General features: G+C 50.6%; 1 protein-coding gene across 5 annotated transcripts in view; it reads right to left on the reverse strand.

The window, feature by feature from the left end:
- Positions 1 to 24,625, reverse strand: part of SRGAP2 (SLIT-ROBO Rho GTPase activating protein 2) — a 255,522-nt gene that overhangs the window by 7,046 nt on the left and 223,851 nt on the right. For 4 of the 5 annotated variants that reach the window (XM_040262944.1, XM_040262943.1, XM_040262946.1 and 1 more), the window contains exons 15-21: positions 21,985 to 22,062; positions 20,920 to 21,054; positions 19,192 to 19,297; positions 9,973 to 10,197; positions 6,378 to 6,457; positions 4,157 to 4,337; positions 2,561 to 2,707 (exon numbers count right to left, since the gene is read on the reverse strand). In XM_040262944.1, coding sequence (XP_040118878.1) covers positions 2,561 to 2,707; positions 4,157 to 4,337; positions 6,378 to 6,457; positions 9,973 to 10,197; positions 19,192 to 19,297; positions 20,920 to 21,054; positions 21,985 to 22,062 — 952 coding nt within the window. Of the gene's footprint in view, positions 1 to 1,455; positions 3,425 to 4,156; positions 4,338 to 6,377; positions 6,458 to 9,972; positions 10,198 to 19,191; positions 19,298 to 20,919; positions 21,055 to 21,984; positions 22,063 to 24,625 lie in introns of those variants that run through there. The other variant, XM_040262947.1, reaches the window with a different exon arrangement.

The following is a 24,625-nucleotide window of genomic DNA, read 5'->3' on the forward strand; positions in this document are numbered from 1 at the left end:
AAGGTCCAATTGAAATGACTTTTCTTCCTCTGCAAAGTCTTCTCTGGCATCCACCCCCATTGATAGGCAGACTCAATCCCTCTCAATTCTGTTCCTTCAGGGCATCTATGGAACCACTTTTTAGTTACCTGTCTGTATGGTGTTCACCTTGCCAGATGGAGAGCTCCGAGGGCAGAAAGAGAGAAAAAGTTTGAAAGTGAAGTCACTTAGTTGTGTCTGACTCTTTGCCACCCCATGGACTGTAGCCTACCACACTCCTCCGTCCATGGGATTTTCCAGGCAAAAGTACTGGAGTGGGTTGCCATTTCCTTCTTCAGAGGATATTCCCAACCCAGGGATCGAACCTGGGTCTCCCGCATTGTAGGCAGACGCTTTACCATCTGAGCAAGGGCAGGGAACATCTTACTCCTCTCTGAACGACTTGGCACGGTGGCAGGTGCTCGATAAATGTGTGGAGTTGAAATGAAAGGCCACACCTGAATAACTCTTTGCTGATTTCCTCTTCCCACTTGAGGAGGGCCGACTCACAAGGCCAAAACTGCTGAGGAGGCAGACATATGGAGCGGCTGGTGTGGGCCAGGCCCCCAGGATGTAAAGAGAGGGAGACAGCATTCCTGGTTTCAAGGGATCTGAGTCCAGCTTGAGTCCTGAGCTTGCTTAGGGAATACAGAATAAGGGCACCTAACTCAGCCCTGAGGAATTCAGGGGTATCAGAAAGGCTTTCCCAAAGAGCTCAGTCAGACTGAGTCCTGAAGAGGGAGAAGAATTGACCAGGTGAGGAGACAGCAGATGCTCAGGCCCAGGGGTGAGAGAGAACCCAGGGCAGTCAGGAGAGAAGGAGCTTGTGGGGAAAGCTGAGTGGGGCGGGAGGCACGGCTGAGTCAGTCCGCAGGGCAAGGTGTGCCAGGGAACCACTGCTTACCCCCGACAAGCGGGTAGTCTGGGCAGACCGCGTCCTCCAAGAGCCCATCCTGATACCCCAACCAAGGAGTTCACAGGAGCTCTACCAGATGTTCATCTGTTGACTATTCTGGCTACTACTCTCTACAATTCCTTTGTACAAATGGCAACAAATATATGACAGCTTAAAAATATGTACCCAACTAATTAGCTAACTCTCCATCCACCGATCTTGCCTTGGTTTCTGGGTTAATTATAGGCTTACAACCTTATGATTATAGGCTTATAATTAACACAGACTTGTAAATAAGGAAGAAAAGGCAATCAGCCCACAGTTAACATTTTACTAGCTGGCCCTCCCAAAGGGTATGAAGCTGGAGGGAAATGAATAAAATCCTCAGTCTTTTTTACCAGTCTGATTTAAGTTAGAACTATACTGGCTAAGTGAGCTGAATCAGCTACTTTACTAAGAAGAGGGTGAAAGAGCCACGTGCCCCACACACTCCCCCTGCTACCGTCTGGTTGGAATAAAGCCAAGAGATCTGGGCGACCTGGTGCAGTTTAAAAACAACAAGCATCTTTTATTCTCCTTCCAGTTTCAGTATCCAGAGGCTACGGTTAACAGGTTTTCAATGTGCAAATCATCTCATTCCTCCAAAGCCAGAGGGGAATCAAAGCTGTACATCATCTCCAATCCATATTCATCGGGAGCGCCCTGGGGCTTGTCATCCTGCTGGCACTGGGCCAGGTTTCAGGGTCTGGCGGAAAGAGGTCTGTAGGCTTTGGGACTTGGTGTCTGGCCCCTTGAGATGAGATTAGTTCTCCAATAACCTGAATGTCTCTAGGGGAGGCAGCAGCACACGGGCGTGGAATCCCTCTAGATGGCCAGATCGGGCGTGAGTGGAGTAAAAACCCCAGGATGTTGCTAACAGCCACAATGAAAGCCGGGGGCCAGAGTTACGAGCCTGCTGGATGGAAGTGGACATCTGCAGAGGACTAGTAGGGCAGGATCATACACTGGCTAAAGCGGGAGGGGAAAACGGCAAATTGTTTCTTCTGGTGTGAAAGGGCACGAGGAAAGGGAGCTGGGGTTAGACAATGAATGAAGATCCCAGGACGGAGCTTCCCGTGGGCGGTGGGGAGTGGTCGCCTTTCCTCCAGGGGAGTGAATGCAGGATGAGGGAGAAACAGACACACGGTAAAATAAACCATTGGGGGTAACGTGAACCTGGCTGAAGACACATGAGACTTTGGATTTTTGAACAGACAGGGCCAAGGAAGACGTCAGACTATTATTTGAGTCAAAACTGAAAACGAGAAGGCACCTCTGAGAAACAGCACAAAACTAAGCTGCGTGAAGTGACTGCAGCTTTGGCCAGAGTTTTAGCAGTCAGACGGCCAGGAAGGTCTGAGCCGCTTTGGGGACAGCAGGGTGCACCCGGTCCTCAGGGTGACGGCCGCGCGCTGGGCCTGCAGACGGGGTCTCTGGACGTCTCCTCGGCCCTGTCTGCCCTGCAGGAGCCGCGGGCACATGCAAGCGGTCGGGTGGGCAGCGGGGGCCCTACGCGCAGCACAGGGGTGGAGGGGGCGGTTAGGCCAGAGGGTGAGGCTGGGTGTCGCAAGTCATTCAGGGGAGCAGACAATGAAAAGCAGAGCTTACTTGTTGATGTTTGCAAGATAAATATCGGCTACATGACCCCCACTGGGACAGCTGGCCCCCGCTCTGGCTGTCACCTTTTCTTCAGGTGGCTCAGAAATGACCTCAATCTCAGACTTGGGGCTGGACCTCTCCACGACACCGTCCTCGCTGGGGCAGGAGGGGCAGGCAGGCAGGGAGGAGGGGAAAACAACAACAACACAAAAAGCAGTGTTAAATCGGCAAGATGGCCCCCCCAACACACACGCGACCCCGCAATGGCTCTGAGGCAGCAGCGACGCCTGGCTGGGCTCGGGGAGCGGAGGCAAGGAGAGCTACGGGCCTCTGGAGGGTCGCTTAAATACAAATAAATAATCCTGCCGAGTCCTGTGGGGTCCTCGGCTCCTCCGGAAAGCTTGGCTAGGGGACACCTGGATTCGTGGCATCTGCCTTCTACCCCTCGCTGCTCTCCTGGGGCTGCGGCGCTGGGGCCACCTCCTGCAGGTTGCGGTTTATGTGCTCAGGTCCCGAGCAGCGCTGGGGAGGGACAGTCAGCTCTGCTGCGGCTCTGCAGGTGCCGGCGTCGAGGCAGGACCCCGCCACACTCTGTCGTAGCGCATCCAGCCCCACTTAGAGGGTCCAAGCCGGTCCCACTTCTCGCCACTGCTCTCCCGGCCCCTCTGGCTACTGATGACAAAGAAAGCCCCTTCTCCCCCACACTTCATCTTCTCTCGGTCCTGCGGTGAAGTCATAATGCTAAATTTGGGAGGGTCCTGTCCGCGCACAGATGGCCACCAGGTGTGCGATGTTATCAACAGGGAGAGGACTTCCCCGCAGAGCGAGCCGGGGAGAGGCTTGGGAGGGCGCAGACTCATTCAGGATATCAACCTTTAAAAAATAATATTAAGGGGAGGGCTAAAAACACTGACAGCATCGCGTCCAAGGGGAGTTGGGGGCAGAGGCGGGGCACTGGGCCGGGGGCAGGTCTGGGGGGCCACGGGGAAAAGCCTTCCTGATGGGGAGACACGGCTTCAGAGAGTGGGACTCCACAGACAGCCCACGCAAGGAAGTCTGTCTGCGATTGGGCCCACGGCCCTTGGCTCCCCAGCGTTCCTCCCCGTCCTCTCCCCCGTCTTTCCCCAAGTCAACCTCATTAAATGAACTGGGTTATTTCTACAAAGCTGCTTACGCTACATTTCTACTAGAAAATAGGCTCAACATTTTCATTTACAAGTGGACAAGTGCCATCAGTGACCCAACAGGTTGGGGTGAACACGATTGGTTTTAAAAAAGGAAAGAGAAATCAAAACGTTTTCCCAACCTGATCGTTCCAGAAAGGAACTGTAAGTGGTCAAATAATTAGCCCTAATTATCACTCATCGGGTATAAATGTGGATGAGCGTGGGCTGGGGGAGGTGGAGATGTGGCTGGCGGAGGAGTGGAGTGGAGAGACTGAAAACAATTCTCCACCTCTCTGCCTCTGGGCACCTTTCCAAGGAAGAGCAGTACTTGCAGACCGTGCTGGGGCCCCCTAGGGGCTGGTCTCCCTCATCCTCCTGGGCTTCAGAAGTAAGGACTCACTCCCAGAGGGCCCCTAAGGGTGCAGGGCGCCCTACGTACGTGTCTTGGACCACGATGTACTGATGGGGGATGAGACCGTCGATGCCGTTGTGCCGGCCTTCCCACCAGTCGTCGGAAGCCCGCTGGTAAAGCAGCAAAGATGCCCCCTTCTTGAAGGACAGCTCTCGGGCCGTGCGGCCCACGTAGTCAAACTTGGCAATGGCCTCGATGGGCTCACACTCTGAGAGGGGTGGAGAGAAGGAAACACAGGCTGCTGGGACTCACACTCGGCAACTGGGTAGAAGAGCCCAGTTAGCTGAACTCACAGTGGTGGGAAGATAAGCTGGTGTGAGAATAAGCCGCGGATGATATACAATAGCCAGCAATTCCTGAGCAGATGGTGCAAACCCCAGAAAGCACTCACAGGCCCTTCCCTGCCCTTGCCCCTGCTGTTCCCTCCACCTGGAATCCCTCTTTCTCTCTCACCTGCCTGATGAAACACACTGAATCACAACTCAAACATCACTTGCTTCCTCGAGTAACTTCCTTTGTGTTTCCATAGTGCTTTATGCCAACCCCTATCATCGAACCTGCCATATTGTAGTTGTAAGCATGATCTCCTTTTCGGCTGTACAATAATTCCATTAATTTAGGACACTTATTATTGCATTTTAAATAATCTATTTAGGTTATCCATCCCCCCTACTAGAACATGAAATTTTAGTCTCTATAAAGAGAAAATAACTTACCCAATCAGTTTTCCAAAGAGCAAAATATGGAAATATACTTTGTGACCAATACATGAAAAAATGCACATGGAAGTGATTTGAAGACTTAACAGAGGTTTACAAAGGCAATGTACTTCTACTTTTGCATAAGCTTCGGCTTCCTCGTCTATAAAACGAGGAAAAGAATAATGCCTTTTTCATGAAGTCGGCAGTAAGAGTCAATAAATATCCATTTGTTAAAGTGCTCAGAACAGTGAGGGCCCAGAGTAAAGTGTTGCCTGTATCAGTCACTGTTATTACAGTATCATTTTCACGGTCTGCTCTGGGCTGCAGGTAGAGGCTGGAGAGCAAAAAGAGGGATCTCAGAAATCAGGAACTTAGGGTTAAAGTCAGATATTCTGAGTTGTGGAAAGAAATACTGCTCTCAAACAAGACCACACCTAGACAGTCAGGACTGCTGGGTCTGCTGGAGAATTTGCTACAGCAGGCCTGTCTAAATATCCCAGGCTCAGTTCCGTACAGCCTTGGGTTTGTCTCTGGCCTCAGTTTTCTTAACTATTAAATAGCAGCTCTATCGATTTCACTAGGGAGTAAGAGATTAAGACATATAAAGCCTTTAGCAGTGCCAGGGAACACTAGGCTCTAATCAAATACAAATTTCCCTAGTTCACTGACGCTTCTCCCATTGTGTGGCAAGTTATCATATTGATCCATTTGACCTTAGGAGCCAAATAAGCAATCCTAATTTTTTTTTTTTCTCCTTTAAAAACTGGCCTAGGATTTCAGAATTCACGGCAAGGCATGGAGCAGGGAACACTGAAGACTGTGCCATTTCGTTCTCATGCCCAGAAAATTCTGAGGCCCCCTGTCAGCTGCCGAGACTTCCAGAGCCCAGGCGATCCAGAAATGGAGGTGCAGAACTGTTGGCAAGACAGGGAATGTGCTGGCCGGACAGACCCTAATAAATCATGGGCACCGCCAAGGCCCACGGACGACAGCTGTGCATTCCAGCTCTCGACGCACACCCGCCAGGCCGCGCAGTGCATGTCTGTGCTTTGGAAAGGGTCAATTTTTCCAGTCGGCAGGCGTGAGAGCATGTGGTTTCTGCATCCTGATTCCCACCCCTCTCTGGCTTGCTTCTGCTGGGTTCTTGGCATCCAGCTTCACTATTCCCCAGGCTCACTGGTTTTCAAACGAGCGCGCCTTCACTTTTGTCTCCAGCTACCTGGCAGGAGTCTGGGCTGTGACAAGGGACTGACAGTATGCGGGCGAGACGGCCAGATGAGACAGGAGCTGGGAAGTGGGCGAGGGGCAGGGAGCTGGGGCGAGCAAGGCAGAGGGCTGAGGTCCAGCCCTGCACCTCTGCTCTAACACAGAGACTACTCGATCTGAGGGGGTGGGCTGTCCCTCCAAGAAAGGGAAGGAGTGAGCATGGGAGCCAGGAGAGCTGGGGGCAGCTCCCGGGAGGCTGCAGGGTGGGAGGACAGGATGTGTAGCCGTTTCTTTCTGCTTCACGCCCCAGCGGCCGGGTGACCCCACTCAGGGCCTCGTACCGTCATCGCTGGTGTGGTGCTCTGTGGTCACATCCTGGGTTGAGTCTTCAGCCGAGGTAGTCTCTCCATGAGGGCTGTCACTGCAACAGAAGCAAGAGGAACCGAAATTCTTATCTTCTCTTTCACACAGCTTCCTTGGGCACGGAATCTACCCTACACTCTGATCACACACTACAGGCAGATGCTTATAATGAAACACAAGGCTCTGGGACATCTCTAGGCTAGTTCCTGCTACAAAAACTACTGGAGACTACATGGAACTTACAGACATCTTGACACAAAGGGAACCTCATTTCAACTTAGAAATCTTTTCAAAAATATAAAATGACTCAGCTCCTCAAGGCTCATTTCTTTAGGTGAATTAGTTCCTGGAGGGAGCAAGGTGGAAGGGAAACACTGGGCTTTAGCATCGGATACAACTGCATCCGAAAATCAGCTGACCCTCGGTAGCTATGTGACTCTGGGCAATTACTTAATTTCTTTAAGCCTCAGCTACTTAATCTATAGATTGGGGATAATGGTCTATGTACTTCTATATTTCTCACAGAGTTGTGTGAGGATTCAGTGTAAGAAGGGGTGATTAACAGGCAATGCTTTCTTTCCTTCTTTCTCATTTTGCTTGATGTCTCCGGCTGCTCTGTGGTTTAGTACTGGTGAGAAAGTAGGAGGTGAGTCATAGGAGTGAGTGGGAAACAAAAGCAGGGGAAGAAAGCTGGCTGTGGGCTAGACTCTGCAAAAGGCAGGGCATGTGAGCTGGGTCAAGCTCTTGACAAAATTCATGGAGCCTAAGGTCATCCGGGGCGGAGACTCGAGAATGAGCAGGGAAGTTATTAGGAAAGTTCTTCCTATCCCTGATCTGGACTGCAGGGCACACGAGGGAGAGGCACAAGGACGCTCTCACTTCCCGAGAAGCAGAGAAAAACCTGTTCACTTCTAACGCTTCTTCCTCCAGCAGCAAAAAGTGAGTCTTCTCAGGCAGTTCCATGGAGACACCACCATCCCTCAACCCCACATTCTGGCTTCAGTTTTCACCTTTGAGCCTCCGTGAGCATGTGTGCAGGCTAAGTTACAGCCCCTCCTACAGCCCCTCCCATCTTTGTGAGATGGGGCCCTACCCCACGTGAAGTGAGCCGGTTTACGGACTCTCCAGACCCCAGAGAACACTGTGGGAGGACCGCAGAACTCTCTGGGCTTCTGAGCAGCCGCCGGGACATCCCTGGCTCTCCAGAAGAGACAGCACTGTGGGAAAACTTCCTGCTTCTCAGAAAACGTGGGTATACTTTCTCACTGTTTGCTGGGCCTAAAGACCCTCTGAAGGAGTTGGGTGACATTTTGGAAACCCTCAGGATTCCTGGGATGCTCAGGGCCAACAAAGGCTCACTCTCCCCCAGGCCTCTAAGCTCACTTGTGCGGCCACCCACTAAGGCAGCAGCTCGATCTTGAGGGAGCCCTGGCTGGCGTGTGGGAAACAGACTGCTTCGCCCACTCTCACAGTTTCTGATTCCTCGTCTGGGTGGAGCTGGAGCCCTGGTGTTTCTGGCCAGCCCACAAGAGGCAGGTGCTGTTGGTCTGCGGACCCCACTTGGAAAACCACTGCCCTGAGGTCAAGGCGAGCTGACGCTTTAGACAGTCCCTTCTAGCCCTAAACGCTACGCTTCTCCTGCCCCACGCATACCCCAGCTTTGCCAGCAGCTGCAGTCTCAGCAGCAGCCCAGCATGCCACACTGGAGGCAGTTCCGGAAAGCTAGGCCCCCATTTCAGGGCTAGTAAGCATGGTGCTGGGTGGCAGGAGGCCCCCCCTTCCCTGGCTGCTCTGTCTCCCGGCCCAGCTCCAGGGTCCTTGGGTCCATCTCAGCTCACTTCATGGGCACGTCTCACTCTTCAGATGCAGAGGCCGGAGCCTTCTGAGTGGCCAGGAAGCCAGCGGTCAGACAGCGGCTCCTTCCCAGCGTCATTCACTCTTGAACCTGGGGTGCTTCTGGCCTGCCACGCGGTCTGTGGGCATAACAGCCCCTGATGAATGCTGCGGTTTCCCCAGCAGCTGCCCACAAATGCCGGCCACATGGCCAAGAGGGCCTGGGAGAAGACCTTGGGCAGACCCGGGAGGCAGGTGCCCTCCCATCTATGCCTGCTGTGCCACCCCTGCCGGGCTGGGCGGGGACTGGGGAGCGATGGAGGGTGAGGGCTCTGTGCCCTGGAAGCGGTCCAGAGCCTGCCGTGGTGTGATATGCGAGCAGGGAGGTGAGGCCGGAATCGGGAGCACCACTGCACAGCGTTTCAACACTCAGGTGAGGGAGACCAACTCTCCAAGTCCCATACACAAAGACAGCTGCCCAAAGCCCACCAGCCAGAAGGCTGAGACCTGAACGGCCTCCCTGGACCCCGCAAAGCCATCTGCAAGTGACCAGAAGCTCCCTCTCAGAGCCGGCAAGCCCAGGTTTCTCCAGCTCAGCCCCAGAGGCCAGGATCTGCAGGACAGTCAAGACCGAGCTCCGGGACAGTGGCAGTTTTATGTTCGCAGACATACGGCTAGTACTCTCCTCACTCCTGGGGCTGGAGGCTCCTTCTGTGAGCATCAGGGAGAAGCATGGACTGACTGGCCTCTAATGAAGTAAGCTGCCTCCTCTGTCCCCCCCGACCTCAGTCCACAGCAATGAGGCTGGTTGAATTGGTTCCAGATGTTGAATTCAGATGGAATCCGACTGGGGCTGGCCTATGCTTTCAGCCTAGGCTGAAACACTGTTTAGGGGAAGATGTGAGGGGCTGGAGGAGGAGGCGGTGAGGGATACTGGGCAGCTGTCTTCGCGTTTAGTGGGAAAATGACCCTGTAAGTGGCACGTGGGGGCACTGGGGGGCAGTGGGTGGCACTCTGCACTGAGTGAAGCAGTCAGGGCTAAGACCCCCACTGCTGGGGTGGCCTCTATATTGCAGTGCCTTAATCTATAAGATGGAAATGGTGATTCGTTATTTGTCTAATGGAAGGGCCTAGTAAAGATACACCCGAAGGATCCCTTTTATATCTCGGTTTCCAGGCAAACTCACAACAAATCTGCTTTAGGGGGAAACCAGGCCTAACCTGCCGCAAAGGGACCTTACCCCTTTTCTCATCACAAATGTCTGAGATCATTATTAAATTACCACTGTATGAACTCACAGTGAGCAAAGTAGGTCTCCTATCTGAACTATCCCCAATCAGAGAGGAATTCCCTGGACGCAGGACTGTTCCTCCCACACCAGCCAGCCTAGAGCAGGAGCTTGAGACTGCTGCTTGATGAGCGGCAGTTCTGTGTACAACCGGATCAAACTTCCTTTCCTGGAGATTATTAATGCTCCTGCCATTGTTATTACATCTTTCAGAATGGTCCCTCGCCACACAGAACACGTGAAGAAGCGAGGCAGCCTAAAGTGGTACTTGCTGCGCGGTTGGGGTCAAGTGGGGCTTGGCTGACAGCACCCCGGGTCCTGGTGGCGTGGTGCACTGCAGAGGGGGAGGCAGGGAGGAGCGGGGTGCGTCTGTCGGCCTCGCTGGGCCATCTGGTCCCCAGGCCAGTGGGTGCAGGTAACACCGCCCCTCTTCCAGCCCCGAGCCCCCTACCAGTAATCCTCCGTGCTCCCTCCTCTGCTGTAGATGGGGCCCTCCAGCTCCCGGGGGTTGGGGAAGACGTTCTCGTGCTGGATGATGATGGTTTTGATCAGCTCGTTCACGTGGGCTTGGCAGGACACCTGGTCGTGGCCCTCAGGCACCGACATCAGAGAGGGCCCGAAGCAGATGGCGAGGTTGTAGGGGTCCATCATGTTCTCCTCGCTGAACTGAGATAAACTGCAGGAGAAGGAGAAGGGCGAGAGCCGAAGCGCACTCGCATGAATGCCCAGGAAACACAGTCACAGGAGGCGCTGCCGGGGGCAAGAACAGACGTGCCACACGCAGCCACCTGCTTTTCTGGGTATCAGAGCCCTTCTAGAAAGTTAGTGGGGCGGGAAGGGAATGACCACCAGGACAGGCACTCAGGAGACAAGGAAAGCCCCTCTCTTCAGGTCTCACCCTTCCTCTTTCTCTAGCTCCTGGTTCAAATCCTACTTGTCCCCAGTTCCTACTCCCACCCGAGACTTGACCCACCAAATCCACCCTGTCTCGAGGACACACTGCTCTTCAGAGTTGGATGCGCTCCCACAGACCAGCTCACTAAGCTGGCCAGAGCAGACGCAGCCCCTTGGGCTGCCCTGGTAAAGACATGGTCAGGCGCTGTGCATCGTGTCCCTTCTTAAATAGCAAAACAATCAAATTATTAGGGATATTCCATTCTAAGCTCTAGATTTATTTTAACAAATAGCCAACCAGTTAGCCCCTGTATTCCATCAAGCCCAGGAACTTCTTTCTGGAACAGCTAATGCAATTGTTTTTCATTTTCAGGATATCCTCCTCTACTGTACATTCAGGATTTTATTCAGGAAAAGGTCTGCATGTGGCTTAGCTTCTGTGCAGGCTTCTCCTGGATGCATTATCATTATTGGGTACTGTCTTCTAGAAACTCCCTCTTTTCAACCAGCAGCTGCTCCAGCCACACCTCCAACCCTGGCCAGGGACCCAAGTCCTTCAATGATGAGTCCCCGCTGGTCTCTGTGTGTCCAGACATTGAAGGCTGGGCTACTCTGGATGTACCCCCAACCCCAACAGTCTGCTCTGCAAACATGTGAGTTCTGCTCAGGGGCTCTGCCTTCCTTATGGGCATCAGCACCAGCTTCTGGCTGATCTTGAGATGATACCAAAGTCCTGGTGTTGAACCAGAGGCCTGACACTCAGCTATGTTCATCTGAGTAGCTGTTCTTCAGAACTGGGCAGTTTATTTCTGGTGTATCCAGAATTCAGACTCAAACTACCAAGCTGGTCTCTCTCTAACTCGATGCTTCTCTCCTCACTGAAGATTCAGACGTGGCCCCACCCCCTGAGAGCATCACTGTAGGGCCTGGAGGTGGGAGAATGCAGTGGGGATAGCGACAAACAACGGCTGTGGCAGAGGACCACTGCTCTCTAGGACCTGGTCAAAGGCAGGGAGGCCTGGGATGGGTGAATTGATGGATCTCAGCGTCTGGACTGCGTCACAGAAAGTTTTAAAAATTTAATTTTATAATCCTCCCCTGGCTCCTAAGTTAAAAGAGAGCAGAGATTCAGAAAAGGCTGGCAGAAGGTTCCAAGTCTACTTCTTGGACAAATGAAAACTTGAGAGACAGGAGACATAATTAGCATGGGAACCTCAGCAGGGACAAGAGGCTTGAGGTGCCTGAGACTAGAATTGTGGCTCATCACAGGCTGACTGGTTCCTTGCCTCACAGAGGGACAAGGAGGAGGAAGGCCCTGCTTCTTTAGTGTGATCTGACAATGTTTTGAAAGAAAAAAACAGTAGTTTCTGGGAAGCCTGGTGGCTGAAGTGAAATAAACGCTAGGACTGTGAGTGATGAGAAGTCTTTTCCCGTCTTCTAAGAAAATGGTGGCTCAGCTCCTAGGCTATGAGGACCAGGTCTGGAGTTCAGTTCAGTTGCTCACTCGTGTCCAGCTCTTTGTGACCCCATGGACTGCAGCACGCCAGGCTTCCCTGTCCATCACCAACTCCTGGAGCCTACTCAAACTCGTGTCTATCAAGTCGGTGATACCATCCAACCATCTTATCCTCTGTTGTCCCCTTCTCCTCCTGCCTTCAATCTTTCCCAGCATCAGGGTCTTTTCCAATGAGTCAGTTCTTCGCATCAGGTGGCCAAAGTATTGGAGTTTCAGGTTCAACATCAGTCCTTCCAATGAATATTCAGGACTGATTTCTTTTAGGATTGATTGCTTGGATCTCCTTGTAGTCCAAGGGACTCTAAGGGTTGGAAAGGACATGTCTTTGTGGAGTGGGGTCTACTTCTTATGGATTCAGGTCCATTTCCTACTTCCATTAAAATACAGACCAAGATCCTTCTTTCTTTTCCAAAGTTGGAACACCTAAGTTTTGGGGGTAAAGCCATAGTTCTTAAATACTTGAGGAACAGAGGCTTCTTGAAGAATTTGACAAAAACTAAGGATTCTTACCCAGAGAAATTCACACACGAGCACATAACAGATACACACAATTTTGTATATAATACAATAGTGCTAGCAATCCTTGAAGACTAGGAAGGTTATACCTAGTATGAGACTTAAAAGACTGGATTTTTATTTTTAAAAGAAATATCTAAAATGGATAATGATGGTAACAGCTCCTTCTTTCTTAAATTTTTTTTTTTTGTATCAGGAATATCCCCTGGAGTAGGAAATGGCAACCCACTCCAATATTCTTGCCTGGAGAATCCCATGGACAGAGGAGCCTGGTGGGCTACAGCCCATGGGGTCACAAGAGTTGGACATGACTTAGCGACTAAACCACCACCATCGACTTCTATACATGCCATCTCCTCTAAGAGCTGTACTTATTTTCTTTAGTTTCTACCCATAGCAGGAGTGAACTCTCCTTATCGATTTAAGCTCATCTTCTTTTGAGCACCTTCAAAAGGTCCACTGTAGTGATTAGGAACAGAAGCTTTTTGGGGGCAATGAGAAAATCAGGACTGGTGTGGGAAGCTTGTTTTTTATCATGCACTTCTCTGGACTTTTTACCTTTAAATGATGCAAATTTGTCTCTCTGATTACATTTATAAAGAAACACAAAACATCCCAGAACTTTAGAATCAAGCACATCTGGTTTTGAGTACTAGCTCCATTGCTTACCATAGTTTTTTCCTAGTTCCCTAATCTTTTCATCATAAATTGGGGCAATTACGCGCTTCCATGATGGGCTGTTGTGAAGATTAAATGAAGTAATATGTGTAAAGCACTTAGCACTGTGCCTGGCACACAGGAGGTGTTTAAGAAATATTTTCTGTGACTTTCAAGCCCAGTTTGCTTGTTGACATAGGATCTGCAATTCCAGTCAGGGAAGGGAGAGCGAGGCTGCTAAAGTTTGGCAGTAACTGGTTTACAGGAGTCCACTGTCTTCTTCTCCTGACAGGCATTATCTAACAAGCTGAGGGCTCTGCATCCTCAAACCGAAACCTGAAATCCTCAGGGAGAGCAAGAAGCTTTGAACAGACTGTTTTAAACATATGATATTTCACTTAAAAACCTTCAATTTCACAGGCCCTGGGGGTTTGATTTGGCAACAACCAACAGACTCTGGGTAAGATATTATGCATCAGGACGGATTTCAGGTTTTGAAAGGGATGAAGAGAAACTGTATGCACCACAGCCCCAGGCAAAACGTGGGGCTAAGAATCCATAAACCTGTGATTTAACAGATTTCCCCAACAGGCTCCTTAAGCGATGAGAAGGGGAAGGGAATCGAGGCTGACTCTTTCCGACGGCCCTTCAAAGGTGCTCCTTTGCTGCCCTCGCCTGTAGGACCACCTGTCCCAGCTCCCATGCTCCCTTGTGTGGTAACTGGCCTGCCTTTCTCCTTATGCAGTGAATCCCATCCTCTTTCTCCTCCTTAAGAATATCACTCCAGCAATTCCCTTGCTCTCTCCTCCACCATCAGTTCTTCCCTATGGGGCCCATCCCCACTAGCATACAAACGTGCATCTTAAAAACAAAATTCTCTCTTAACCCCTTATGCACACCGAAATACTGTCCCATTCTCTTTCCTCTACCATACAATTATTTGAGAGTTGTCTGTATCTGTTGACTCTGCTGTTTCTTTGCCCCTGCTGTTATGGACTGAATCATGTCCCCTTCTCCCCCATCCATTTGTTGAAGCCCTAAGCCCCAATATGACTGCATTTAGGGATGGGGCCTTGAAGGAGATACTACGGGTTAAATGAAGCCATAAGGGTGGGCCCAAACTCTACAGGACTGGTGTCCCTATGAGAAGAGGAAAAGAGACCCAAGTTCTCTCTCCCAGCGAGCTCAGAAGAAAGGCCACGTGAGGACATCGCGCCGTGGCCATGCACACGCCAAGGAGCGTGGCCTCCCCAGAAATCAGCCTTGCTGGCACCTTGACCTTGGACTGCCGGGCTCCAAAACTGTGAGGAGACAAACCTCCGTTGTTCGAGCCTCTCAGCCTGTGGTACTCTGTCGTGGCGGTCCCAGCAGACTCACCCACCTACTCTCCCCCTCCCCCTTTATCGCGGTCAAATACACACAACACAAGTGTTACTACTTTAACCTGCTCAAAATTACGTAGCATTTAGCTGAATCCCACCCCACTGCAGGATCTACCACGTTTTATCCATGGTTAGCGTCCCTTCTCACTTGAACCGACACCATCAGAATTTTCCCCTGTTCAGACAACACACATCAAGGTCACCAGTGACACCCGCGCTGCTCGGTCAGTTCTCAGGCCTTTCTTCAGCTGAACTGTCATTGCATTATCTTACCCTCCTTGAGACATGTGATGTGGCTTCTGGGACCCTGTTCTCTCTTGGTCCTCCTCCGGCAGCACGGCCCACTGCTGCTGGTGAGGTGGTCCTGACCACTGCGTACCAAAGAGCGAACCTCACGCCTTCCAGTCCATGAGCTTGCTTAGACTTTCTCCACGGCCCTTATCCCCTGACATATGACACGTGTTAGTCGTTTTTCCTGTCTTCCTCCAATTCTATGTGCTACACAGGCTCCATGAGGGTAGAAACTTTGACAGTTTGATGCAATCTTAGATAGCCAGCAACTGAAACAGGGCCTGGCACACAGTAAATGATTCATAAATACATGTTAAATAAATAAGTGAGTAAACACATGAGTATCTGTGAGCCTCCAAGACAGTCCAGTCACAATTCTACTTGTCCGTTTGCATATAGAGGTTAAAACACTTCCTGTGAAAGTCAGGAGAGCACCACAGACAGAAACTTCCCAAACTGGGAGGCCCTAGAGATGCTGACGTTTAGAGAAGACTCAGCTTTTCTGGAGACCAGCTGAGGAGCTTTAACAATGAGAGAAGCACCACCAGTTCCCTTCTCCAGATTATGGAGCAATATTTGAGGATGCAGAACAATGCTTCTCGGACTTTCACGTGCCTATGACTCACCAGGGGATTCTGTCAAAATACAGGTTCTGATTCAGAGGCCTTGGGGCTGGAGTGGAGGAGGGGCTGAGAGTCTGCATTTCTCACAACCTCCCCCTTATAGCTCAGCTGGTAAAGAATGCACCCGTAATGCAGGAGACCCCGGTTCAATTCCTGGGTCGGGAAGATCCCCTGGAGAAGGGATAGGCTACCCACTCCAGTATTCTTGGGCTTCCCTAGTGGCTCAGCTGGTAAAGCATCAGTCTGCAATGTGGAGGGACCTGGGGTTTGATCCCTGGGTTGGGAAGATCCTCTGGAGAAGGCCTGGAGAATTCCATGGACTGTATAGTCCTTGGGGTCACAAAGAGTCAGACATGACTGAGCGACTTAAAAAAAAAATCTCCCCAGTGCTGCTGCTGCTGGTCTGCGGACCTCGCTTGATTAGCAAGAGACTAAAAGAAAGAAGAAATCTGGAGAAATCAGGTTTCAAAAGGAAAGCAGCAGAGTCAGCAGCTGAGAGGGCGAGTTACCTGCAGTGGCAAAACCCCACTGGGTGGTACAGCTGCTGAGGCTGGAACCTCTGAAATGAACCCCATGGTCCCTGCTGCTGGTACTCACAGCCTTGTGTGGTTCTCTCCCTGTGTGTGTGGGCTGGATTTAGTGACTCACTTCTAGTGAATGGAGCTAGCAGAAGGGATGGGCTGTCACTTCTGAGATTAGGTTACAAAGACTGGCTGCTGTCTTGGACGATCTCTCCCTTGCTTGGAGTGAAGCCAGCTGCCAGGTCATGCACAGCTCTGAAGGTGAGGCCATGTGATGAAGAACTGATTGAAGCCTCCGGCCAACAGCCAGCTGGAAAAGGAGGCCCTCAGTCCAACAACCTGCAAGGAACCGAGTCCTGCCAACACTGCGTGAGAGAAATTGGAAGTGGGTCCTTTCCCAGTCGAGCCTTCAGAAGAAACTGCAGCCCTGCCCCTATACACTCACTGCAACCTCATGAAGCCTGCAGCCAGAGGCCCCAGCTAAGCTGCACCTAGACTCCTGACCTACAGAACCTGGGACCAAACAATAAAGGCCCCTTGTTTGAAGTTGTTCAATTTTAGGGCAATTTGTTACACAGTAATTGAGAGTCAATGCGGATGCTGCTGCTGCTGCTGCTAAGTCACTTCAGTCGTATCTGACTCTGTGTGACCCCACAGACGGCAGCCCACCAGGCTCCCCCACCCCTGGGATTCTCCAGGCAAGAACACTGGAGTGGGTTGCCATTTCCCTCTCCAATGCATGAAAGCGAAAAGTGAAAGTGAAGTCGCTCAGTCTTGTCCGACTCTCAGCGACCCCATGGACCACAGCCTACCAGGTTCCTCCATCCATGGGACTCTCCAGGCAAGAGTACTGGAGCGGGGTGCCACTGCTTTCTCCATAGTATAATGTTAATCATTCACAAGGCCTACTGGACAGGCGTGTACTCAAGGTTCATACAGTGGATTGGACGCTAGCTACACAGAAATATGTGGAACCCGGTCAAGTCCACAGAGCATTGGTGTACTGTGCAAGGAGTTTCATACCTGTCTGTCTGTCTGTCTATCTACCTATCTGTCTCAGTTCGGAGAGTTCCTTCGGCTGGAGGATTGTACAACCCCAAAAAAGACCACAGCCAGAAATAGAGTACACACATCCTCAGGACACATAACAGCAAAGGAGAGAGGTCCTAAAGTCTGGGCCCAGGCAGAGCCTCCATGGGGAACTACCTGCCAACTTTGGCCACTTGTCACCTGTCACCTTCTCATGCAGGCAGAAATGGTCTTTTCTATCAGCTGTGTCCATTTATCAGTTTCGGAAATATTGCGGTATTAATGTTGCATCTTTTCAATGAAATACTTCGATGAGAATCTTTTTTTAACCATAAAGAGAAGTTAAACACAACAAAAGTCATCAATTGAGCTGGTACAATTTTCCATGTTTCCTTCAGCAGAGGCCATCTTCTCCTGCTCTTATGATGCTTCCTCTCCTGTCTCCCCCTGCCCCTCCACTTAGCAGGAAGAAAATGTGGGGCAGAGAGCAGGTGCATTGCGCTTACACAGAGAGTCACCCCAAACCCTGCCCACTCCCCTGCCATCCTGCTTCTTGCTCTGGGGAGCAGACTGGGTTCTCTGAGGGCAGGTATCCATCCACAAGGGGAGATGAGGGTGGCCTGGTGGCCCTGAGGAGACCAACGGGCTCGAGAGTCATTACCAGGGTTTCTATTTCTGTCTGTCTGAAATAGGCAGCCTGTGAAACCCTGTGTGAGTCATGAGGGGTCCTCAACTAAAGGCAGTGGTGGCACTGAGTCAGGGCTCGGCCAGTGAATGGTGCAGACACAGGCATGGGGAGGCAGTGGGCTGCAGGCCGCAACAGGGCGAGGCTGGGGCGGCAGCCCTGACCCGGGTGCCTCTGCAGGCAGGCGGACCCTAGTCTGCAGGCAGGCTGAGGCTCCTGAGATGGCCTGTGAATGTCCACTGAAGCAGAGACTAACCCACTAGGAAGATTCTTCATTTTCACAAAGAAATAACAGCTAAAACACCCTTAGTCTAAGTTTTATTACCCCCTCCACATTAAAAAAAAAAAAAAGATTTAAAGACCTATAGAAATGTTTCCCCACTATATGAAAAGGCATAAAGCCAGAGAGATGATAATTTCAACTGAATTCAGCCTCAGCACCGGGGGGTATCGGGGAGAAATGGGACTGGTAAACTGGGGTCCCTGGACTACATCCGGGCAGCAGCCCTTACTCCACAGGAAACTGCAGCCACGCGGCTGTCAGATCCAGTACGGCCAGATCTAATGATTTTCTCACGAGAAGCGAGAAATCCAGATTTTTTTTAAGTGTAAAATCTCCCAATATTTAAACGCTTCAGTGCTTTCAAGACACAGTGGATTTAAAGGAAACACACCTATGGGCCTTATCCGGCCCGCAAGTTGCTGCCTAATACACTCTGGCCTAGCTGCTGGAGGTGCTGTTGTGAAAGCAACGGGTAAAGACAGAGGTGCTTGGGGGAGGCACCTGCCTACTTAGACTCTCTACCTGGAGGGCTAGTAGGTGCCTCAAGTTAACATATCCACATTAGCATATCCACGTCTTGTCTTCCCCAACTCCACTACTGCTCATGACAAAAATTCAGAATTTCCCTCTTTCCTCTTTCTGCACCCTACCCATCAGCAGGTCCTGTACAGGCTGTGCTCCAAATAGATCCCAAACCTGACCCTTCCCCCACCCTCCACCCTTCCCTCCCTGGTCTGAGTAACTTCACTTCACTGCACAGTAACTTCTCCACAAAGCAGCTTTCAAAAATAAATTAGAAAATCAGATCACAACACTCTTCTGCTTCAAACTTTCCAACGGCTCCTTCAAATCCAAACCCAGTGTTGCCGTGACTTTTGTGAGCCTCATGACCTTGATCCTGGCTCCTTCCTTCCCTTCACTGAGGCTGCTGCTCATATACCAACTCCCCAGAGGCCTTTGCTGACGACCCCTCTGTGCCGGCTCCCCTCCGTCACCCCTGCCCTGACCCTTCACTTGCATTTCTTTATTCTTCTTCTAAGCACTTATCACTACCTCATGTGTCTGTTATTGTCTGTGTCCTCTGCTAGACCATGAGCCAAATGATATCTAGGCTTTTGTTTCTATTTCACAATGTATTTTTACATCCTAAAACCACACCCAGCATGTGTTCAGTAAGTATTTATTGGTCTGGAGGGATCAACATAGGTCCCCACATAAATGTTCACTGGCCGAAGCCAAGGCCAATCAGCTGCTCCCAGGGACGTCTACTCACTGATTGAGGAAGGCAAAGAGGTATCTCATGATAATCAGAGTGGTTTTGGGGAGGACCAGGAGGACCTTCCGGATGTGCAGAGCTCGCTCCTGCAGGTTGTCCATTGCTGAAAGAAGAAAGCCATGTGTTACCCTCCACTGGGATCCCAGGGACTAGTGGTCAGAAGGCCCTGACTCACAGCAGGTACAACAGAGAGCAGCCAGTTCCAGCCCACACAGAACTGGGCCAGTGTGAGGGGCTCCTCGTGGTGGGGCTTTGGCGGTGGGGTGCTAGACCCTTCGCTGGGGCAGGACTTAAGATGTCTGCTCCTTGGGCACAGAAGGGTTGGGCAAGCTCCCCACAGCATCTGCCACCCTCTTATTAAACACCAAAATAAAGAGCTGCTCAGAAACGGCTGTGACTGTCCCCCAGCCTTGGAGGGCCTGCGTGGGGTGGGTGCCGTCCAGGTCCCATCCTGCCCGCTCCACGCGCACACCCCTCAGCCCCTGGACCAGTCTGGCTTCTCTTCCCCACTCTCTTATCTACAGTGGGGATGGCAAAAGGTGGCCAGAGGCAAGAACTGGCAGGCCCCCGTGCGAGCAGTGATACTGGGAGAAAACCGGAGAGCCTTCCTGACTCCAGGTATGGCCCAAGGCCCAGACCTCCCCAGGGCCCGCTTTCCCACATTCTCATTGTGCCACGTGGATACTGTCATTTTCTATGAGAGCCTTTCCGTGAAAATGAAGTGGGAGATACTGGATCAGGAGCACACCTCGAGGGGAGGACTGGGCAGCCAAGGTACCCTGTACTATCCTGTACTAACCCCCATTCTCTTAGCATGTTCCGTCCAGGCCCCGCCCTGGAAGGAGATGTGAAGACGTGAGGGGTGCATCTCCTCAGTTACCCACGGAACTCAGGTCCACTAGGAGTCCCACAAACGGCAGGTAAGTCAACAAAACAAGGGAGCTGGCTTCCTGAGCTCTCAGGGGATGTACTAAACCAAACTGGAAACTGGGGGCGGGAGCGTTGAGGGTGGGGATGAAGACCTTCACTGATCTGGGGGGAGAGCCTTTCTTCATTTAAAGGAACTGCCTCCTCCAGCCTCTGGAACCATTATCTCAATGGAGTCTGCTCTCAGAATGACCTAATATTAATCCAGGTTTCCATGGACAACAAATGAGAGGGTGTTCCAGTATAATAAATGGCCAGGAGCAGCTTTTCAAGCCCCAAATTTTACAGTAAGAGGCAGAGAAATTCTAAGATACCTGTTTTAGGTAAAGAAAAGTAGAGACTCTCTGAGGAAATATCGTATCACTACTTTTAAACGTGCAGAGGGCTTGAATTCCTAGAAGAATACATATTAACACATCTCACAGATAAGTCATGTCATACTTAAAGCAACAAGCAGGAAATATTTGTAACACATGTATTCTCCCTTTGTATCATGAAAAGCACAAGTACTAATGTATAAGCTCCTAATGGCTGAAAAGGACTGTATTTTCTATAGGAACATATTAAGAGAGATAAAGCCCAGCAAAATAAAATAGTTTAAAGTGAATCAGAAAGAAAAACCAGGAGTTCTGACTTGGGGTCCAGATCCTTCCTGAAAAGTCACTCTTTTTCCTTCCCTACAACAAGGAAGAGAAATTTCACAGAAGGAAAAGAAAAAAAATACTGTAAACCTGGAAATGTTCCTGTTGCTACAAAGGTGCTCCGGCCCAGAAGTGAGCCTGTGGTCTGGGTACTTACTGACGCAGGCCATCAGGTCGTGGAAGATGTCCTTGGGGAAGAGCGGGTGCTCCAGCCCCCGGAAGTACAGCTTCAGGACGCCGGCTATGGAGTCCATGTCGTGGTCATTCTGGTCCCCAGCCAGGGGGTCCTCTCCTAAGGGTGAGAAATTCCCCCAAGAAGGAGAGAGAGTGAGAGGGGTAAAAACACGCAGGATGAAGCAGAGCTGGTAGGGAAGCAGTGCCCTATTCAAGCTTTCACTGAAGTCCCTCAGCTCTCTGCTCAGCACGGCAGCCTTGAGCAGGGAAACCAGGGACTAGAAAAAGCAAAGGCGGCTCAGGCTCAGGGGCCCTGGGGTCAGATCAGGGCACAGGAGACCATTAATGCGAAACTGCGTGTGCCACACTAGCTCAGGGACGTTCCCTATGGGCCAGGGAAGGGACACGGCAACCGGCTCTCTCCCAAGCATCATGAAAGCGGGCCAGGCCAGGACTGAGCCCCAAAGGGAGGGAGACGTGGCCAAGGAGGCCAGCCCCTCTGACTAGCTCTCCTCCTTCCCAGCCTGCAACTAAGCACACCTACTTGTAAGAGAACGATCATGCTGGCGCTCCCCATGGAACATTTCCTATCAGACGTAATTAGATTTAATGGTGGGACCAACCTCAAATTGAACCTATATATTCCATTACAGGCATGGAAATTGCCAAAGCTTGCCCACTACCTTAAGAGCCCACGAGATAATAAATGGGCTATGTGAACAGGTGCATCTGCCCTGCCACCAAGGGTTCCAGGTACAGCCGGAAAATGCCCAGATATCACGGTTAGCTTCTTGGGTTAGGGTGGACTGTCTGCAGGAGAGAGGCGGGAATAGAGGGGCTGGCAAGGGGGACACTGGGACGCCCCCGGCGTCTCCCTGCACATGTGGGAGGGCGGGTGGGGAGGATGTCTACAGAGGGAAGGGGCTGGGCTGAAGAGGGAGGCACGCTGGCTTGTTGACTCTGGGTCCCTCTCAGGGAAGAAAGGGTGGAGCCACTATCCCAGGGGACTGGCAAATGTCTGGCCTAATCTTTAAGGCTGTTTCCTCACCTCTCTCAAAGGCGTTTTTGATGTCATTCACTTCCACCTGGGATCCTGACACCCGGAAAATTCCTTCATGCTGTAGCCCTAGAAAGACAGGGAACAGTGATCAAGGAGACAAAAAAGCAAATTCACAACCACAGCGCCAAGCTTAGCTGAGTGTCCATCTCCCCCAGCCAGTGTGTATTTAAGCATCCTGTCTCTTTTCTTCAAGCCAGAGGAGAAAGCCTATACAGGGATGGTGGAGAGGTCACTGCAATGAATACGAGGCATTGGCTGAAAGAAAGTACTGAGTCAGAGGCTTAAAATGAAGAGTCGTCTACGCCATTTCTGATTTGACCAAGTCTGTGAAGCAGGTTCCTTTTCCAGCCTCTGCCTCTCTGTCCCACCCACAAAGTAGAGAGGTGATTTCTGTCACCTCCTTATCCCCCAGGATCAGGGATATGATCCAGGAGCATGGCAGGCAAGCCATTAGACACGATCAGAGTTTCCCGACGTGTGAGATCATAATTAGTACCTCAGCTATCCTAACGCTGTTCGGCTGTTCTAGGCGACAGTGCTCTCACTACTTATGAAAAAGGGAGGGCATATATTGGTACAGCCACAATGGAGAAGAGTGTGGAGTTTCCTTAAACAAACTAAAAATAGAACTACCATATGATCCAGCAATCCCACTCCTGGGCATATATCCCCCCAAAACCATAATTCAAAAAGATACATGCACCTTAATGTTCACCGCAGCACTATTTATAATAGCCAAGACACTGAAGCAACTTAAACGTCCATCAACAGTGGAGTGGACAAAGAAGCTGTGGTATGTATGCACAATGGAATATTACTCAGCCATAAGAAGAATGAAATAATGCTATTCTGCAACAACACAGATAGACCCAGAGGTCATCATACTAAGTTAACTCAGATAGAAAAAGACAATTATCATATGTTACACTTACATGTGGAGTCTAAAAAATGGGTACAAATGAACTTATATATAAAACAGAGACTCACAGGGGGAAGGTGGGGGGAGGGATAAATTAGGAGGTTGGGATTAATATATATACACTGTTAGAGATAGTCAGCAAGGACCTACTGGGCAGCACAGGGAACTTTACTCAATATCCTGTAATAACCAACATGGGAAAAGAATCTGAAAAAGAGCAGATATATGTCTGTATATAACAGAATCACGTTGCTGTACACCTGAGAGCAATGCACTGCTGTAAAGCAGATAAGCAAAAAAGAGGCGCTCAGTCCACAGCGAGCGTCACAGGCGCTGTGCCAGCTACTGGCCCTCCACTGCAGCCTGACTCAAAGGCAGCATTCCTGAACACCACACTGGAACAGTGTGCGCAAAAACTGTGTCTTTTTGAAGTTTGTTGCAGTAAAACTAAGCGTGGAAAATTAACGTGTGTGGTGACTGCTGATGCGCTTATAGGCCCACAAGGCAGGGGTTACCAGGAAGCCCATTTTCTAGAAGAAAGGACTGATAAGTGATGACCTGCCTGAGGCTATATAGATGATAAGACCCAGAGTCAGGACACAAAACTAGGACTTCTGGCTGCAATCATGTACTCATTCCTTAACACCAGGCTTGTGGGGCCTACTGGAGTGAAAGTGCAGGGCGGGCGGGCATCTCATTTGTCAGTGTGACTATGGACATGGCTCATCGAGAGCCCCACACATGCAACTCAAAACTAGAGGGGTGGATCCAGGAAGCATGAGCCCTGGGGCTGCACTGAATTGCGTCTTTCCTCGTATCAGCTCTGTCTAGTTTTTCTCGAAAGCCCTGTGGCTCAATCTTGGGCATTTTATTAAAGTCCTGCTCTTATTGCATGATCCACTGAAACTTTCGAATCTCAAACACATTTCTTTTTTGGAAAACAAAAGAGAATAATGCTACATTTTGCCCACTATTTTGGGACTCCCCTCTTGATGAGGGAGGGTGAATGAATTCTATCTACTTTGGAGTAAACCACACTGGCCAGGATTGAATTCTGAATCCAACTGAAGCAACAGTAAGAAGTAAGCACAGGGAATTTAATTATTTCGAGTGTAATAGGACTGAAGTTGTCTGTTACTGTAGGGGACTTTCCAGACTATCCCTCGAAGAATCAGAATGGCAGGCAGTGTCAGGACCCCAAAGTAACAGTACCGCACTACAGTAGTTACCAATGGGGCCTAACAGCCAGATAATACTGTGTAGACACAGAACATGAACAGTAAGTTTCTGACAGAAACAGTCACATACTCAGTGACTCGTCAAAACCACGGTAAAATATAAGGAACTGACATCTCAGGGACCAGGCTGTTCAGTGTCATTGGCGGAGCCAACAGCTTGCTGACAGAGGGTCACCCCGGCATGTTTTGATAGATTAGACATTAAGGACAAGCCAATCTGGTGCACAAGCTCAGGACCAGAAGAAATCGTGGGAGAGCTTACTGAAAACCAGGCAGCAGGCCTGAGACACACTGAGGTCCCCTTCAGTCTGGTTTCCACGTCCCCTTGAGAACCCCGGCTTTAGAAGGGCCAGCGTGTATTCCTGCTCAACAGACAGAATCTTTAGATGATGATTCTGAAAGTAGGAACATTAATAAATGGTGGGTTTCCAGAAAGAGAAGGGGAAAAGCAGTTGGCTTTTTATGATAATGC

Source organism: Oryx dammah, unplaced genomic scaffold, assembly GCF_014754425.2.
Source record: "Oryx dammah isolate SB20612 unplaced genomic scaffold, SCBI_Odam_1.1 HiC_scaffold_21, whole genome shotgun sequence".
In the NCBI taxonomy this organism is placed as follows: Eukaryota; Metazoa; Chordata; class Mammalia; order Artiodactyla; family Bovidae; genus Oryx; species Oryx dammah.